Source organism: Rhipicephalus microplus, chromosome 2 (genome assembly GCF_043290135.1).
Source record: "Rhipicephalus microplus isolate Deutch F79 chromosome 2, USDA_Rmic, whole genome shotgun sequence".
Taxonomy (NCBI): domain Eukaryota; kingdom Metazoa; phylum Arthropoda; class Arachnida; order Ixodida; family Ixodidae; genus Rhipicephalus; species Rhipicephalus microplus.
The window spans coordinates 81807802-81827018 of record NC_134701.1 but is presented as its reverse complement, the minus strand read 5'-3'; the positions used below and the strand labels follow the sequence as shown (position 1 = coordinate 81827018).

At 45.8% G+C, this 19217-nt stretch overlaps 1 protein-coding gene across 1 annotated transcript; it reads left to right on the top strand.

The window, feature by feature from the left end:
* Positions 1-269: 269 nt before the first annotated feature.
* Positions 270-18149, top strand: LOC142790066 (uncharacterized). The gene is made up of 4 exons (XM_075885106.1): positions 270-330; positions 7223-7338; positions 7473-7685; positions 17639-18149. Exons 1-4 carry the CDS (start codon positions 270-272, stop codon positions 17957-17959), a joined length of 711 nt encoding a protein of 236 aa, XP_075741221.1. The 3' UTR covers positions 17960-18149.
* The last annotated feature ends 1068 nt before the right edge of the window (positions 18150-19217 follow it).

Genomic DNA, 19217 nt, shown 5'->3' with positions numbered 1-19217 from the left:
AAGTTCACGAGACCACAAAATTTTTTCATGTCTTTCTTCTCTCTCTGGTGAAATCTTTCAGTCTCCTTTCCCAACCCTATACACAGTAGCATGCCAGCGATGTATAGATACCGGCGAAAATCTCTGTTTTTCTAATGAAGAGTTTCTCTCTCGCACAACATTATTCAGCTCAATATTGGCTGACTCTGCTGAATGGGTATGAGCCATGCTTGAGCTGTCACCATCATCATCATCTTCAACAGCCAAGTACTGGTTGTTCTCTCGCCAAGATGCTTCTCATCGTGCTGCTGACTGCTGTATTGGCCTGCCTCTCATCTCTCTTCATGGAAGGCGAGTCGTGGCAAAAAGACTAGTAGTGAAGGTTGGGCCAGCAATGGGTTCGTGCTTGTATTGGAGGAACAGCTTTGAAAAGACAGATGAGGACAAAAGGAGACACAGCGCCTTTGTCGTGTCTTCCTTAGTCCTAGTCTCTTTTTTAATGCTGCTCTTTCATCACAAATAAGATCATATTTTCATTTTTCAACAGCTCTGTAACCCTACAGTAGCCTGTGCCACAGGTCTGTCTCGGTCATGTGACGTGTAAGTGAGCACCAATTTATAAATTTAACAATGCAAGCAGCGTATAGCAGACTTCGCTAACATATTAATTATAGTTGATGAGGGTGAAAGCAGCGCGCGCAAGTTTTCACTAATCCAGACGGCCATAGGTCTGCGCAAGGAAGGCGGGGAGGCAAGTGGAAACCACCCGTCCAATCAATTTATGGAGGAGTCGGGGCGAAATTGATGCCACTTAGTATCACTTCGTAAGCGGGGAGAGCAGTGACACGCCTTTACCTCCCCCCATTTCGCGGCACCATTGCTAAGGAATACTGCGCACATGTGCAGTGTCCTGGCGGCTCGTCATTCACCATATCGTCATTTTATCGAGTAGCTAGATCCGTTTCGTGTTCCTCGAATGACCATAGTAGACCACAAAAAGGATCTTCCCTATGTTGGGTGCTATTCATAAGGTTGTAGAAAGCAGTGCAAAGTATAACCGTGTACCTATTTCAACACTTGTTCCCCATTCGCCAAACTTCAGCGCTTCGTATTTTGTTGAGGCTGACAATTTTTCTGATTCGCTTACGCGAAACAATTATTGGTCGAAGAATGATTGTAAGCCATAGTTTGTTAAAACCTAAAAATATGTGAGACTGCATGTAATCTGGTAGCCTGAGCTCTGTGTTGAGCTAGTCATGAAGCTATTTTGAATGCTGTTCCTTGGCTCACGCGTGCACCACTACTGTATTGATGCCGTAGCTTCTCTTTATTAAAGTCCTTTTTTGTCGTTTAATCGCCTTGGCTACGTCGCCGAGTCCTCAGATTTGGCGTATTCATTCACGAACCATGCCGAAAAAACCGGAGCCACTCGTCCATATCGCGTGAGTTGGTGTTTTGTACTAGATGCCCGCCTCTCTGGTTTTGCCTGGCCTAAGCTTTTTTCGAGCTTGTACAACCGTCCACCAAGCGCCGCTTATAAACTGGAATGAGACCACTGTGGGAGACCTCTACTGGTTCACAACGAACTTTATACGCTGAGAGCTTTCACGCCGTAACTTGGAGACGACTGGCTGGAAGGAACACATGACTGAACACTTGCTTCATGACATCGCCCACAACCATCAGCAGTCTGGTGGTCCCGACAAAACACCAGAGCAGTCAATTTCAAGTACGCAAGTGCTGAGCAATCTACTACAACAGTTCATGACATCGTTACAACGGCTGACCGTTGCAGTTCAAGTCACTACGTTGTCTGAAGTTTCGACTTCGCTGCCAACATTTAGAGGTTACAGTAGCATTTCAGCTCACCATTGGCTTTAAGAACCCGAGCGAACCCAGGGATTGGTGTCATGTATATCATCTATTCCCCTCGTCATAGCACTTCGCAAGCTCCATGGCCGCGCTGCCGATTGGAAGGCTTCTATACTGCGTTCGAGAGCCAGTTAGGTGACAAGCTGACGCTTTCGCAGTGATAGCACATAGTCACAAGCCACGTAGTTACTCCGTGAGAGCCTCGTTGACTACTCTTTGGCAAAATTGCGCGTAATTTCACTAGGTCCTGTGCAAGTGTCATATCCTCAGTGCATTGAATACACCCGAACGGGCGTGCGCGACGCAAACATCGCAAAAACTATCCCTGCATAACAGCCCTCCGAGTGTGAGTGTGTTTCTTGCTGTTGTAACCCAACTCGAATGAACTTTGGAGCATGTCACTGTTTTCGCAAGTAAGCCGCCAATTGCAGCAAGAATATCAACGTACACGAGCACCTCCTATGCCTGTGCAGCAGATTGGTTATATGAACAACAGATCTTAGTCACCAATTCATCCGGCTTATTCACCAGTCTCGTGTAGCATTTTCTTGTTACCAATGGAAGAACAAGACCGTTACTTTGCAATCAGCTCAAAAAATGATGCACCTGCTTATCGCCCCAGGAACAACCAAAGCAAGGCCACATGCTAACTGTTTCTGCCAAACTGGCCACTTTACATCCAAGTGCTCCCATTTCAAATGAAATGCTAAAGGCCAGCAAACGAGCCTTCCTTCTACGGCCTGCCTTCAAACCACAGAAGCGCTTGAGGAACCATTTATGCACTGCGCTTTTGATTACAGCCGATTTTTCACTTCTAAGCCCCGCTGATGCAATGCCAGAAAGTGTTTTTGAATACGCAATGCCCTCACTGTCCGTTGTTGGGTTCACGAACCTGTTACCATGGTCCAAGCCACCCATATCTGTTGTAAGTGGTGGTGCCATCATGCCAGTTGGTGCATTATGTACTTGCATCCCGGTGGGGCCTATTTCTGCAGTTCACGAGGTTCCAGTTCTGGCTAGAAACCCTTTGCTTTTGATCCTGGGAGAAAACTGGATTGAAGTGGCTCACGCTGAACTTATTGTCCGGTCACCTCATCCAATGTAAATTCGCCATCCCAGCACGGGTGTTATCATACGATGCCCGGAGAAGTTGCTGCCAAGAATGTCTCATGCTGTTGTGCTGCCTAGTAGCTTTAAGCCGTTTTTGCACAAGCAACATCTTCTACAGACACTTTGCTTTTTTCGCCATTGCCGCACAACCCCAGCGACGGTTTCTTTCAGAGCCAATTTATAGCTTCATGTTAAAACTCAAGATTCAAGAAGTGATGGCTGGACCTAGGCCATTGCCAGAGAGTTGCCACTCCAAACAAAATCATTGAAAACCAAGAAGCGAAAAATTGGCCCCGTATCTGCACGTAATCTGCAAATGTCGTCGAAAGACGATAGTCTTGCATGTGAAGAGAGTGAACAAAACATTTATTTGATGTTCGGCGCAAGAAAATCGGCGAATAGTGTTCTGGAGGTGCTGCGTTAGAGTGCCTCGAGCGTGCAGCGGACGGAATGAGCGCATGCAGTCACGTCACACAAGAGACATGAGCGCCATCTGGCAGTTTTTTTTTTGGAAAACAAAGCGCGTGGCCCTAAGACAGGCATGCGCGCCCGTCTCCGAGGGGATAAGGTGTAGAATGCAAGGCGACGGGTTGGGGACACCACCGTGTCTTCTTAGCAAAGCGTTGAAAACACTCGCGTTTCCGCGTGCAAGCGTTGCATTGTCAGCGCAGCGTGATAAGCGCTATGGCCTTTAGAATTACTTTTGTATGTCTTTCCTAGTAAAAGACGAACATGCATAATATGTACGTGTTGTTACGGTACCTCATATAAGCGCAATAATTGTTTTTTAATTGATAATCGCACACGTATGAACGCTGATTCTTGAGCAACATTGAGAGGCGCTGCGGTTGGCCGTTCAAGGTATCGGCTAGTGCTGTTTAGAGTACCCGGTTCTCGGTAACGGCAGACAAACAGACAAATGTACAGACAGACAGAGTGACAGACAAACAGACAAACAGACACACAGACAGACAGACAGACAGACAGACAGACCACAGTTTTTGCGTCGAAGATCTCCAAGGAAGACTATCGTCTTTAAAAAAATCCAATGCAAGCATTTACTCGGCTGTACTAGAACGTGTGAATTCTGTAAATGAGCCCCGACAGCATCTCAGTTGTATGATAGAAGCTCTCTGAGATAACCGACCAGCTGGTGGTGCGCCCCTTGCCAAAAAACAAGCTGTGAAGCCAGTTGCTTAGTCACGCAAGAACAAGCGACACAAGCCAAGACAGCCTTGTCATTGCGAAAAACACGAAAGCGCAAAAGGCACACTAGGCTGTTGCTTGCTTCTACCGCGACGACCAAGTCGACTACAGCAAGCTTCACTGACTGACTCGTCAGCTGGTACAGATATGACCCAAGGTTGAAAAGGAAGAGTAGGAAGTAGTCCGTCCACTGGAAGCGAGGGCAGAAAAGGTAAATCGCCTTAAGAAATGTGAAATGTGCCGTGCGAAACAGGCTCAGGAGTAGTAGAAATGTCACTGGGCTCTGGACAAGACAAAAAAAATCAAAGTTAGAGGTGACCAGTTTCGCTGAAGACACAGCTGAAACGGTGCGAGAATAGGCGATAGAACAGGCGCAAGAAGTGGAATCCTCGCACTGGGCATGAGAAGAAACGTCTGACGGAATGCCAGCAGGAACGTCAGTACAAGGTGAAGGTACACAAACAGGCCCAGCTTCAGACCAAGAAGAAGCGACTGAAGAAGAAGGATCACATTGTTTCAGCATTCGAGAACGATATGGATGTTTTGGTGGCTTCAAGGCTATGAGACGAAAAAAATGGGGTGGAGTGTGATATCGAAAGCCCATCGAGGATTAACAAAAAGAGAGGTCGGATGTGAGACAGCGTGTAGTCTCCAGCCTTGTGCTAGATGTTGAGCTAGTCGTGACATGGTTTCGTATGTTGTTCCTAGGCGCAATAGCGCACCAAGAGTGTATTGATGCCGTATCCCCTCTTTATTTACGTGCTTTTTGCCATATAATCGCCTTGCTCACGTGTCACCAAATCATCACGAATAAATGTAAGTTCTGCCCCCCCCCCCCCCCCCCGTCATCCCACCAAAAAGAATTTGTGTAGACATTCAACCCAATCACATTTGCTCTCTGTCAAGCACATTCCGCGTCTTTAAGGTGGGTGGTCTTCCCACGCAGACACGCGTTGATGTCATAAACTCTCTGACGAAATTCAGCACGCATTCTGACATCCCAGTTGAAGCAATATATTTAGTAGGGACGTTAAATTTTTAATGAATAATTTGCGTAGCTCTTACATTAGTAGCGAAAAAAATACTTATAAGTCAACAGCGAACACCACCCATACGATTTCTTCGTGCAGACAAGTGGCAGGCCCACTGTAGCTTCAGCAGCATAACATATAGTAATTTTTGTCTGTTACCGACTATAGCCACCCATCAGTAGCTTCTATTGGCCCTTCTTTCTTATTTCATCATATTGTCTGCTGATTTTTGTAACCATCTACGTGCTTCCGACAGCCTACACGATGCTGTGATACCTATGCGGCACTTGATGCCCAAGGTAACACTTTAGTGCGTCGTTCATATTCATCATTGGTGGACAGGCCTGCTTGCTTCCGCCAGCTGCACAGTTTGCTGGGGACAATTAAGGCTATTTCCGGGTCCTTATACGAAGAAAAAATGAAGAATATTCTGAGAACTCCTTTCATTTGATGCTCACGAGTCCGGTTCTCATACAACAACTCAAGGCTGTCCAGAAGGCCCACGATGCGGTGGTGAGGCTGGGCCTCCCCGCCCAACGTGGGAGCGGCCCGCGATCCTACACCTCTAAAACGGGAGTGGAATCCTTCAGGACCCCAATAAACGTTTTTCATCCATCCATCTGTCTGGAGCAAAAGTGTTAGGTTCTCGTCAATTCGTTTCGAAATATTATTCGAGTTACCTGTTTTAAAAACCATCACCTCGATGAACAGTGTTGCCATCTTCGCAAGCTTTTCAGTGCTGCTTAGCACTGCCCAATGCAGTGTACTACAGTGTTGCGGTGAAGCAGCGTAACAAATCTCTAGCTCCGAAGCCTCTTGTTCGGGCTTGTTCTGCTAAGCTGGCACCCGTTACCACTCTTTTCTCCCAGCAACGGCTGAGCTGCGAAGCATTGCAGGCTCTATGTTAGGCGTACATTACAACTCCACATCTATACATCAGCTTCGCGTACACTCAGGCACGTTTGATTCTGCTCGCGTTTGGAACCTTCGGAGACTAATTCCTAATTGTTTGTGGCGACGGGCATCAGCTTCAAAGCTATAAGATGGACTCGCGAGAACGAACAGTGGAAAAGTGCGAAAAAGACATGGTACATCTACCTACATGAAAATCGGTGTAGCACAAACGTGAAACGCGTCTTTACAGAGGTAGTTGATCGCTTATTGGGCATTGTTTCAGCAACAGCAACAAATTGCCAAGTCATGTTAAGAACAGCAAACAACTCAAAACTTGAAGCTCATACCTCAAGCAAAAAGCACGCACAAAATTAGTATACAGAGGACGAACGAGCACTAACCAATGCTACAGCTCGACACCTACAGTGCTCTGCACAAACAGAAGAAAGCACGAAACGAACGCACGGATATACACAGGACAAGCACGACTAACTCTCAAAATTGCTCTCGCGTCATGTGTCAGTCACGTGCTTCTTTTGTAAGCGCGGCCGCAGCAGCGTTCAAAGTGACCTTCGTCCTCTTATGAATGATGAGTTTGACAAGCGCATGCGCCGTAGAGACCATGCTTCGTGGAGGCGGCGCTAAGTTGAGGTGATGACCCTTTAGAGCGCGCCGAACGTGAACCCGGCGCGTCATCTCGCCACTGATAATGAAAATGCGCCAAAGTTTCGAAGCACTGTGGACTGCCAAAAGGTGCGCGATATATATAAAGGGCTTCCCGTTAGCACTGCAAGCAACGTACGCTTTGTAGCGTAGTGGTTAGCCCCGTGCGCTCGGAATCGAAAGATTGCTGGTTCGATTTCACGCGACAATGCTTGCCTTGTGGTTTTTCTTTTCTTTGCAATATTGTCGTAAATATTTTTCAACGACATTTCCGTCACAGCATTGGGTCTGCGGAGTCCCGGTGGACGCCGTCGAGGTGCATTGTTTAACATTTTCGAGTTAAAACAATACTCCGAAGGATCACTTGATAGGCCGTGATTCTGCTGAGCAGCCTATGGCTCCTTGAAATAGGCTGACTAGCCTTTCGATAAAGATTGCCATCCTCACCCGTTTCTTTCGTGTCGCAGGAGGGCATGCGCAGCCACGTCAGAGGGTCCCACCCAGCTGGATCAAAAACTTCGACGACGAGAAGGTCCACAGCTACACCTTTGGGATGTACTACATCGACCCGAATTCGTTCAAGGTATTTCAAGTATAGAAGTGGTAGTAGCAATAATACGATTAGCAATCTACTTTTTCTAGCGTTAACTGTAGTCACTAAATACAGAGCTGTGGTTCTTCGTTCTTTCAATGCACAAGTTATCACCCTTCCTCCAGGTCGGTACCATGGCCAATGGCGAAGAGACGTACCTGTGCATGGTGCCATTGGAGTTCGTGAATAACGAGACCCTGCTGGCGAACAAGCGGTATCGCGAGGTGACCCACATGCCAGGCTACAGCTCCCTGGAAAGTGGGCTCTGCCGGGCCTTCTTCCTGGGCCCCAGCCTGGTCTACCCGACGCGCACCATCGTCACGGCGTCCGTATTCCGTGTACGTCTGTGGTGATCGAGCTCCTTACACGACACGCAACACTACTGCTCTATTTATGCCGTTCAAGGGACACTAAAGAAACACAATATCTTGGTTTACATTTGCAAATGACACTCCGAGAACTCTGATGTCATATCTTTCACTATCATAAGTTCAATATTGGAAGAGAAAATCGAGGTTCAAGTTTCATTTTTAAATGTTGATTTGGAACTCTTCGCGTGACATCAAATATTTTAGATTTGTATTCTTCGTAATTTCACGACATTAGCTCAATGCAATTTCCCGAAACGTCGTATACAAGCAAAGTCGCATCCACAAATGATAATGGGCTTCAATTTCATTGCTTTGAAGCTAGCTACTTCACGCTCCGTTTAAGCCTTCGGAATTTGACGTCATGGTGTTTGGTGCGGCAATCTCATGGTGGTGTTGCCACCCGCAAGTTTTTTTACGTGTTTTCTCGCTTAAAAGGCGTTGCTCCGTAGTAACAGTTGCGTTTTCGGGATTGTGAAATTACGCTCAAAAATGTGTCCTTTTGAAGACTCTGTATGCAGCCATGGCATACATGACCACGTTGACCTCAACATACAAGATATGTTCTCGTCTAACTTTACTAGCGCCAAACAGCTACACAAAATGCCTATTGACACCCCAATATCCTACATTAGGTGCACTTTTACAGCGAAATCTGTTATGAGATCACAAGTCGCGTCACGCGCAGTTGTCCTCCGTCGGTGCCCGCTACAACATCACAATAGCGCGAATGACACTAGCACGAATGACCTAGCACCAATGACCCTAGCACCAATGACACAGTGGGGTTTGAACCCGGGTCCGCTGGGTGCCAGCCCAGCATTCTACCACTGAGCCACACCAGTGCTCGTGACTTTTTGGCAAACTTGCCTTAGGCAGGCTTGATGTTGGGAAAGAAGTCGCGTTAATACGGCTTATAAAGTCTTTCAAAACAGCGAAAGAATAACCAGTCGTCGCAAATGCGATTAGCGTAATGAGTGGGCCGTCCTATGCTCCGACTCATTGCAAAAGCTTGTTCTTGTTCCCTTATTAACTTTGTTGCATACCCACTTCAGCCATAATTTTTCATCGTCGTCAGCCACTGCATGAACAATTAGAGCCAAATTCCATCCAAGCGTGTAGCGGATATTACGCTTCTCAGAAGAATGACAAAAAATTGCATAGCAGATGCCAGCCGGCTACCTAACAAACTTCTTATTAATGCCCTAGTGGGGTATCGAGCAAGTGTGCTTTCAGAAGTTTCCCAATGAGTGTTTTGAAAAGGCTCTGAAAGGCCGCTTTTCTAGCTTTCGCTGTGACTGTGCTGCGCCTTCCGTACAGGCCTGGCGCTGTTTTTCTTCAACTTTCTGTGATTTGCCTTGATCTATTTGCAATAACAATTACCGATCTCTATGGTCTCAAATCGTTTTATTATGTTACGCAGATTTCATACGCCACATTTTCTTCATCGCATTTTGCTGGACACATTGTACATACCACCCACAAATTAAACAAAATATTGTAACGCAGAATTGAAACAGTGCGAGAAAGAAAGAAGGATCGGCGCGAGGAAGTGCGAGAGAACCAACGACGGTGAAGGATCTTTTTTGCAACTGGGGTCTCCGCTTTTATTTGTGGAGGTTTATTGGGAACATAGGCCAGCTTTCTCATCCACTGACATGCTTGATCCGCAAGGAGAGCAAAAACCGATGGACCACTTATTGTGAGACTGCCGTCGAGCAGCTGAAGTTTTTGGTCACTTCCGGGCCACATTGTCGTCAATTCGACTCGGAGGCACTCACGGAACTTCACACAGACGCTTGTGGTATCGGTGTTGCAACTGCGCTTGTTTATTTTTATGACGGACGTGAACTGGCTGTCGCGAATGCAAGTCGTACTTTGATGAGTGCTGAGAGAAATTGTGCATTCGTAGATCTTGAAATGCCTTGCGATTGCTTTCGCCATCCTAAAATTGAGACCCTATTTGTGTGAACAACATGTCAAGATTGTCACAGATTACCATTCTCTGTGCTAGTTGGTCGGACTACGCGACTCAGTTGGCCCATTTGATAATTGGGCATTGCGGCTCCAAAATTACTTCTCTGTTGCTTGCAAGTGTGGTCGCTGCACGTAACCTGCTTACCTTGTCTTCCACTTCAGTATGCTGGCTCTGAAGAAGACAATTTTGACAACTATTTGGCTGTAATCTCCTCCAAATTCCCTAATTTGGACGCGTTCGGTTATGAGCAACAACGCCCCCTTTCCCTCAGTGAAATAATCAAAGCGACCCGTAACTCTGAATTCACCACCCCATTTGCGATTCATGTCGCCATTCAACATCGCAAAAATTACTCCTGCATTGGCTCCCCACTGCTCCTCGTCGTCCCCGAAAATCTACGCCTGATTCCGGGCAATGCATACAATCATCACATATGAAGGAGCTGTGAGTTTTTCCACCTGGCTTTCTTTGTGGCGAACGCATTTAAAGCAGCACAAGCATAGTTTTTTAGGGGCGAAGCTACTTAAAGCGGCACCTGTTCGTCCCTCGTAGTCGTAGTCGTAGTGAGTAACCAGTGTTACATTTTGACCTGCAAGGTGGTGCCGGTGGGAGATTTCTTATGTGCTTTGTTGAACACTAAAAAGTTCGCGGCATGCGCGTTAACTAAAAGCCGAATGCTCCTACCTCTCATTCCCCATTAGCAGCCATCGGCATGTACATTGAGCGCTATCTGACAAGAAAGGGTTGCTACGTTACACTCGCCGGGTGTAAGCTCCTTCGTTTTAGAAAGGTTTAGCGAGCGTTGAGCTGCAGTGCCATGAATACAATGAACTAGTATATACCATGAACGCGAAGTGGTTAAAGATGGTAAGTAGATACGAAGCGCAAGCCGTAAGAAAGTAAAAGTCGAATTCTCCTGTCTCTCATTTCCCATTAGCAGCCATCGGCATGTAGATTGAGCACTATCTGACAAGAAAGCGTTTGCTACGTTATATTCGCTGGGTGTAACCTTTTTAGTTTTAGAAAGGTTTGTCGAGCGTTGAGCTGCAGTGCCATGAATACAATGAACTAGTATATACCATGAACTCTAGATGATTAAAAGGGGGAAGTAGATACGAAGCGCAAGCCGTAACAAAGTAAAAGCCGTATTCTCCTGTCTCTCATTTCCCATTAGCAGCCATTGGCATGTACATTGAGCACTATCTGACAGGAAATGATTGCTGTGTTATACTCTCTGGATGTAACCTCCTTGGTTTTAGAAGGGTTTAGCGAGTGTTGGGCAGCAGTGCAATGAATACGGTGAACTAGTATATACCATGAACTCGAGGTGGTTAAAGGTGGGAAGTAGACCCGAAGCGCAAGCCGTAAGAAAGTGTGCGTGTGCTACCTCTCGTTTCGTCCTTGAAATGTCCGCTGGATGGCGGTACTTCCATATGGGGAATATATGATAAAAAGATGCGAGATGGTGGTATTGGAGTGTTGAATAAATGGACGAACGGACACACAGACAGATGCATGGATGGATGCGTGAACGGACGCAGGGACGGATGCATGGGCGAACGCAGGGATGGACGCACCAACAGACGCACGCACGGACGGGCGGATGGACGCATGGACAGTCACACAGACGGACGCATGGATAGACAGAAGCAAGAACGAATTGACGGACGAATGCTTTGCCCCACTCTCCATCATTCACTCCGTGGATATGCTGCCATTTTTTTCGCCATCATTGCAGTGAGGACGCTGCTACAGCATCGGTATAGCGGCATTGGTAGATAACTTGGCACCACGAACATGACGTGGAACTATAAGAAAAAGCTTTTTTAGATGCGGAGCATCTAATACTCGAGGCTTGTAGTGCGGCGCCGTCCGCAAGCTTCCTCCTCCTTCTTCCACCATCTGTGCATCCCTTCCTCCTCTACACACCGCGCGCGCTTCACTCCTCCACCATCTGTGCACCCTTCCTCCTCTACACACCGCGTGCGCTTCTCCTCTTCACGAACATTCGCTAGCTGTATAATGTAGCGCGCATGCGCCGTCACGCTTCGAGAACATCGGCAGCTGACGCGCGCGCATGCGCCGTCGCGCTTCGAGAACATCGGCAGCTGACGCGCGCGCATGCGCCGTTGCGCTTCTCCCCCTTCTCGAACATTCGACAGCTGACAGTGCATGCGCCGTCGCGCTGTATATATACTCAAGGTCGGTGCTCGCTCGCTCAGTTGCCGCTCGTCGGTTGGTTTGTACGGCGCGTCGACGTCCGAGGTCGCAATAATCGACGTCCCTTCGACCAGCGCCGGCCAAAGTGTTGGCGGAACCGCAACCAAGTCGTCGTCCGAAGACAAGGAAGCGCGGAGAAGAGCTCGCGACGCCGAACGTAAACGTCGGCGTCGAGCGGAAGATTCTCACCTTAGAGAACGTGAAGCCGCTGAGAGACGTCAGCGTCGAGCTGCAGCACCGGATTCGGCCGCTTTGAAACGTAAGCGTCGACAAGAGGACCCGGACTTTCGAAAACGGGAAGCCGAGTGCAAGCGTCGGTGACGGGAGGCCGATACCGATGCTGCCCGCGAGCAAGTCGCAATTTAACACCCCATTTCACAACCATGTTAACCAATTTAGCCATCGACCCAAGTAAGTCGCACTTTAACACCCCGTTAACCAATTATATGCTCCGCATCCTCCTCAGTGTTCCCCCGAGGGAAGCTGCGGGCATTTTTTTTGGTGGTTGAGATCGATAATGTAAGTTTTCTTTGGGGACTTGACGTGCACCAAATAATTTAAAATTAACAACTAACGTTGCAGATCACCCAATTTTCTTGTAAATATTCCTTAATCAGGCCACGCATAGGATTTTGCAGTTATTGTACCTTATTATAAAAATATCATTAGCTTTTCTTTATCTCCACTTGTCACATCGTCTGTTCTTCTATAGTTTAAATTACCAAGATAATTGATACGTAGTACACAATACAGAAAGTTCAGGTAAGAAAACCGTATACGTAAATGAACCTAATAATAAATGCGAGAAAATGTAGTGCAAGGCATTGTCTTCAGCTACGCAAAATGCGCATGATCCCAAGGCCAACGGTGAATATTAAAAAAAGAATAGAAAGGGCAATTCCCCCGCGATCACTTCACACGTACCGACGTCGAGCATGAAAAGGCTTTGTTTTGTACGATACATTCCAATCACACGCAGAACGCTTCGGTTTGATTCTAGCTCGAGCTAAGATTTAATTTTTGCCATCTATATTTTTTCGTAAGGACAACGCGACCGACAGCAGCGCCGTATTTTTTGTGAGACGGCCTTCTTAATTCTATTGCACCATAGCAATCGCAGTTTCACTGCCTATCACTTAGATAGATAGATAGATAGATAGATAGATAGATAGATAGATAGATAGATAGATAGATAGATAGATAGATAGATAGATAGATAGATAGATAGATAGATAGATAGATAGATAGATAGATAGATAGATAGATGGATGGATGGATGGATGGATGGATGGATGGATGGATGGATGGATGGATGGATGGACGGATGGATGGACGGATGGACGGATGGACGGACGGACGGATGGATAAATGGATGTACGGATGAATGGACAGATGGACGGATGGACAGATGGATGGACGGATGGATGGACGGACAAACGGGCGGGCGGGCGGGCGGACAGGCGGACGGAAGGACGGACGGATGGACGCAAGAAAGAAAGAAAGAAAGAAAGAAAGAAAGAAAGATAAACTGATGGAAGATGGATAGATGACCGGATGGATGGATGAATGAATGGACGGACGGATGGACCCAGAGACGAATGAATAGATGAAAGGATGAACCACAGTCCTTCAATACTTTCTTCTGGTTATGAAGCCATAACATTACGGGAGAGCTTTGTGGGCTGCGAGTTGGGCCTGTAGGGAGGCGCTGCGTGTAGTCTGTTGCCATCTAGCAGGCAGCAGCAAAGGCGGCTGCTGACGTACATGTTGAATACGGAGCGAAGGAGGACGCAGTAATAATAACTTCATGCCTTGTATTGTGCCTTGTGTGTTATGGCTGAAAAGATACCGGGTACGTGCCGTATACCTGGGTGGCGGTCGGCATACAACTGATACGACGAAATGAAAGTGTAGCTTAGAGTCAGAGAAAGGCGGGAAAAGCAGAAGCGTGCTATACCACGTGTAGAAACTGGTGGCTTTACATCCTGTTTGCTGAATGTGCATGTCGGGAAAAAGCACTTTGATGAGATTCGTATTGTGGGCGTGTACGTGTGACTAATCGGGGGCGCTGTTGTGATGTCCCCGTGTGACATACCAGGAATTTTTGTAGCGTGTTCCACCTAAAATTTTCGACGGCCTTTCGGCGTACTTATCACGTGCAAAAAAAGTCTGGAGTTCATCCGCTTAAAAAAACGTGAAATAAACACAGGAGTTATGTGCTACCCTTGTGTATTAACAAACATCTGAAGAAAGTAAAAACATCATTTTCGAGTACTGGTATCACAGGGTGAAAATATTACATTTCGTTGCGCAATAAACAGTTGTTTACGAAGGAGCTCATGAAGACGAGAAAGTACGAACAATAAAAATTAGCAGATCCCACATACAGTGGAAATCGATGATAATGAAGCACGAATAAGAAAGGTTGATATGTTATGTTTAAAATTAGCAAAACGTTAAGAGGTGGAAGTAAATGATGCCGTACAGGTATTTCGTGTCATGATTATCATATTTAGATAGTTGTTTACCTTCGTCATCTACTCAAGCCACGTGACACCAAATTTCGTATAAGTCCAGTTAGCGAAAAGTCCGCGAGCACGCTATGAGCGTATTATGTCACCATGTTCTCACATGACTTGCGTGTCAGGGTTATCATGTTTGCACCAGTCATATATTTCGTCATTCATTGACGTCACGTAACACCATGTTTGGTATACGGGGAACTAGCAAAATTGCCACGAACGCATCATGAACGGCCCGATACACTCCAATGAAGCGTTGACGCGCGCGCACGCAGGGCACGGTGACGCTACGTTAGCAAAACGCGAGCACTTTAGTCGGACGCCATGTGCGACCGCCGCGACCAGTGTCCGTCGGCGCGGCCCGACGGAAACCAGCGCGAAATGTGACATGATTTCATGCCGATGCGTTACCCAGACGACACTGCGTCTCTCTCTTTTTGTGACGGAGAGATGCCGGGGGCGCTGAAACGCGCATGCCTCAAAGCAAAGCAGTGCGGTGCGCACCTGCGAGTATGTGGCAGAACCGGTGCCTGGCGTGGCAACACCGCCGTGACGCAACAAAATCAACGTCGGCGAGCACGCGCACCGCGTCACGTCGAAATGTATTGGCTCCTTGAGTGTGGCTGTAGTCATGTTCTCACATGACACGCATCTAATGATTATCATGTTTGTGCCAGCCACATACCTTCGTCATTCATTGACGTCCCGTAATACCAAATTTGGCACATGTGGAGCTCGCGAAATGTCCGTGAGCGCTTCGTAAGTGTGGCATGTAGTCATGTTGTTACATGGCACGCATCTCTTGTTTATCATGTTTGCACCAGTATCATACCTTCGTCCTCCATTCACGTACCGTAATACCAAATTTGGTATAAGTGAAGCTAGCGAAACAGCCGCCAGCGCATCATGAGCGTGGCATGTAGTCATGTTGTTACATGCCCCACATGTCATGATTTTCATGTTAGGGTCTGTCTCTTGTGTTCGCCATGCAATTATCTCCTACCATGCCAGTTTTGCAACATGTCTTGTGAACGAAACCACCACAAGAGTAGCAAGACCCTGAAATGTAAATCATGACATTCATGGCATACATGTTATGATTTTCATGTTATGAATATTCACTTATGCTCATCATACAGTAACGTTATGCCATACCAATTTCGGTAATGATACCGTTATTGAAATGGCCAGGAGAGCTAAAAGTCGTAGGCAGCTAGATAGATAGATAGATAGATAGATTGATTGATTGATTGATTGATTGATAGATTGATTGATTGATTGATTGATTGATTGATTGATTGATTGATTGATTGATTGATTGATTGATTGATTGATTGATTGATTGATTGATTGATTGATTGATTGATTGATGCGCTCAATGTTGCCGAAGTTCACTAAGAAATGTTTCACATTTAATTGCGGAAGTCTTAAATGCTCACTTAATAAACTGACATGGTTTTGATGCATTTGCCTAGGACCACTCGAAGACGAGATCATAGTTGTTTTTTTTTTCTTCAGTAGATATGCTGTTCCACACCCACCCCCTTTCGATTGCTGTCTGCACCATAAACGTTTTTGCACTGCCTCCGTTATTGACCCAGTGATCATAGAGGCAATGTAAAAAAAAGACGATGTCGTGTGGTGGCCTCATCGTGTTACGTAACAATATGGAACTTCACCGTGACGTCACAAAACCTTTATTATCTGTGACGCCCCGATCATGTTACGTAGTGGCATCATTACGCGATGATTTTGAGCATCGCTGGTGATGAAGTCGCTGGCGCCAATGGTCTATTTCCGTGCTTCATGGGGCATCTTAGGCATCTTGCCCTAAGTATAGTAAAAAAGTGCTGTGAAAATGCGCACTATTGCATGGGAAACCGAACTTTATATGTGCACGGCATCGTAGTGATAAACAAAGGTAAAATAAAACGTGAAAACTAGAGCAAAGCCGAATGAAGTGTTTCTTCGTCCTCATAATTGCCCAATTCAAAGAGACTATTATTTTGAACTGACTTACTGGCTGGATAAAAAAGAGGTTATTTTATTATATCTTGAATGGTTTGAAGATTAGAGATGCGCTGTCAATAGTTAAAACTTCTGCAGTCCCCCCACGCAATAAGGTCTGAATCTGCATCATCTCCGACTGTATCTGTATTCTTTAGGGAAACCGAAGACGCATGCCATTGTACCTACAGTACATCGCACAGCGGATGTAGAATACGTTTCTTACTATAAAATTTTCAGCTCATAGGCGCCATTCGATTTTAAATTGTACTGTACTAGAGCTTTACGAAGGTTCAGTGTATACACTCCAGCGTGTTTCATATAATCACCGCTGCACATGGGAACCAACCTGCGGAATGCTCGAACTACGCTTTCAAGAGGGAAACGTCACTGCCCAGTCGGGCGAATTTTACACAGCGTTTTCATTCGCCAGCAAACTTCGATTCTCAGTGGCAACTTAAACGACGCTTCGGTGAAACAAATATGCATGTGCGAAACTGTAGTCGTTCAAACCTCTGCCAGAGTGCATTCACACTGCAGGTCGAGCTCTGTAGCGCGTACTACTCACCATTTTCCCAATCAGCCAAGTAGCCACAACGTGTCCCTAAATAAAATTAGCACACGCACAGCTGCATCATATGTTCATGCTATTGCTGGTAGTAATGGCTTTGATATATATATATATATATATATATATATATATATATATATATATTCAGAGATAGAGAGTATTTCTGCACCTTCAGTGTGTGTGTGTGTGTGTGTGTGTGTGTGTGTTTCGATGTTTCCAGCTTTCACGTAACTCTGTTGCATTCGATTCGAGTTTGACCTCTGATTGTTATTATTTGCATCTATCGCAAGATTTATCTCATGGTCAGCGCTGATATTTCATTCACAACCAACTACACCGAGAAAATTCTACTGCAAAACCAACACTTTTATTCTCACGCGTTAAAAAAGAACGAGAAAAAAAATGTCATTTCACATGACGTCTTCAAATTTCAGTCCGAGTTTGGTGTGCCCTCTGGCTAAATTTGCTGTGCGCTTGTGAAAAGGCTAATTACGCTGAAGAAAAATTTCGCTTGAAGGGCCCTATATATATATATATGCCTTTGTGCTCGATATTTTAGAAAGAAAACTATTTATGTGTTCAATACAATAATTTAGTTACACTTTCTTTCTCGTTAATATTCCAGCACATGATCTCCACAGGCGTCTATTCGTACCAGTGGGAGCCTCTGCCAGCAGACGTGACGAAGAACCAGCTCGTGAAGTTCGAAAACTTTGAGCAATACTTCATCCACAATAACCCGCAGCTTCAGTGGGGCAAAGTCGATTACGCCGTGGTTGTGGCCCGAATAAGATACAACAACAACGACCTTCCAGGCCTACAAATATACAACGACACCCTGCAAAGAAGCGACACCTTCTACGTCCTTCTGGACGACAAAGTAATTTCAGTAAAAGACAGCAACCCCGTCTACGCCGTCCGCAAGGGCCACTCTGGAGGGGGCTAGGGGATTTTTCGTCAGGCGGCGCTTCTCTAATGGCCCGCGTCACCTGTGGTTTCTCGCAAGACCCAAAGACAGCATGGCACCGCTTTTTTTTCACACGTTAGAATAATCACCATTCTAGATATCGCCTGCCTTGCAGTGATGTGCTTGCTCTTGTATGCCGAGTTCAATACCGGTGATCCCGTGATTACAAATGAAGCGATTTACGATTCCTTAAGCGAGTATTTCAAGTTATTCGCACACCTTATTTGTGGACCCTGATTGTTTTCTGTAAACTTTTCGTTAATAAGCAATTCAAGATTGTGAGTGATTTTTGTAAGGGTCTGCTTCTTTTATTGTAATGTATACTGCATTCTTGGGCGTGCTAGATCATTCATCTTCATGCACCTGCAGTGTTCCATGCGGCAGTTTGTGGCGAAATAACCGAAAAAAGCTGAATTTAAATACTAACTTGAGCGTTGAGCGTTGAGCGTTGACTTGAGCGTTGCACAATATTCTGTTGTGTATAATCAGCCACCGGTCTGGTGTATGAAGATAAAAGAGAGAGAACGATTTTTTTTATTTTGGACGTTTGCTGTGTCCTTGGACAATATAGGCAAGTCAGATGTTCACCGATGGTTGCTATTCAAAATTTCAGTGACCTTAGTTGTTGTTTTTTTCTATTTTATGACATTCTCTTTAGCAATTAACTTGAGACTGCCCTGAATATGTATGGTAGGTTGCTGTCCAATAATAAGTATAGGCTCCAACTCCACTGTCGCATTTTACATTTTTTTTTTTGGGGGGGGGGGGAGGAGGCTCTCTATGCGCTGCCAATGTTGCTGCTGGGTAAATTTAAAACGAAGCAAGCATTCAAGGTAGAAGTGGCCAAAGAAGCCATGCCATCTAAATTCACCTCCAAATTGATAGCCCAATAGAAGAAAATGTTATTTGGCCGAAATTTTCATCAAATAAATATTTTGATCACGCATACAGATTGAAACATGACTACTTCTTTTCATCTTTCTCATCAAGCCCCACGTGAGTTGCTAAAAAACTTACTTATTTATTTACTTATTTTTCATGAATTTATTTATTAGTAATTTATTTACTCACTTGGTACCCTCAGAACAAAAGCATTGCTGAACGAAGTGCACAAAATACAAGCGAATGAAATTGAAAGAACCCTAAGCTTCGCCTTTAAGAGTCCAACACCAAAGCGATATCCTGTCCCTAGTGCACAGCTCAAACAATTAGGGCATGAAATATTTTCGAAATTGTT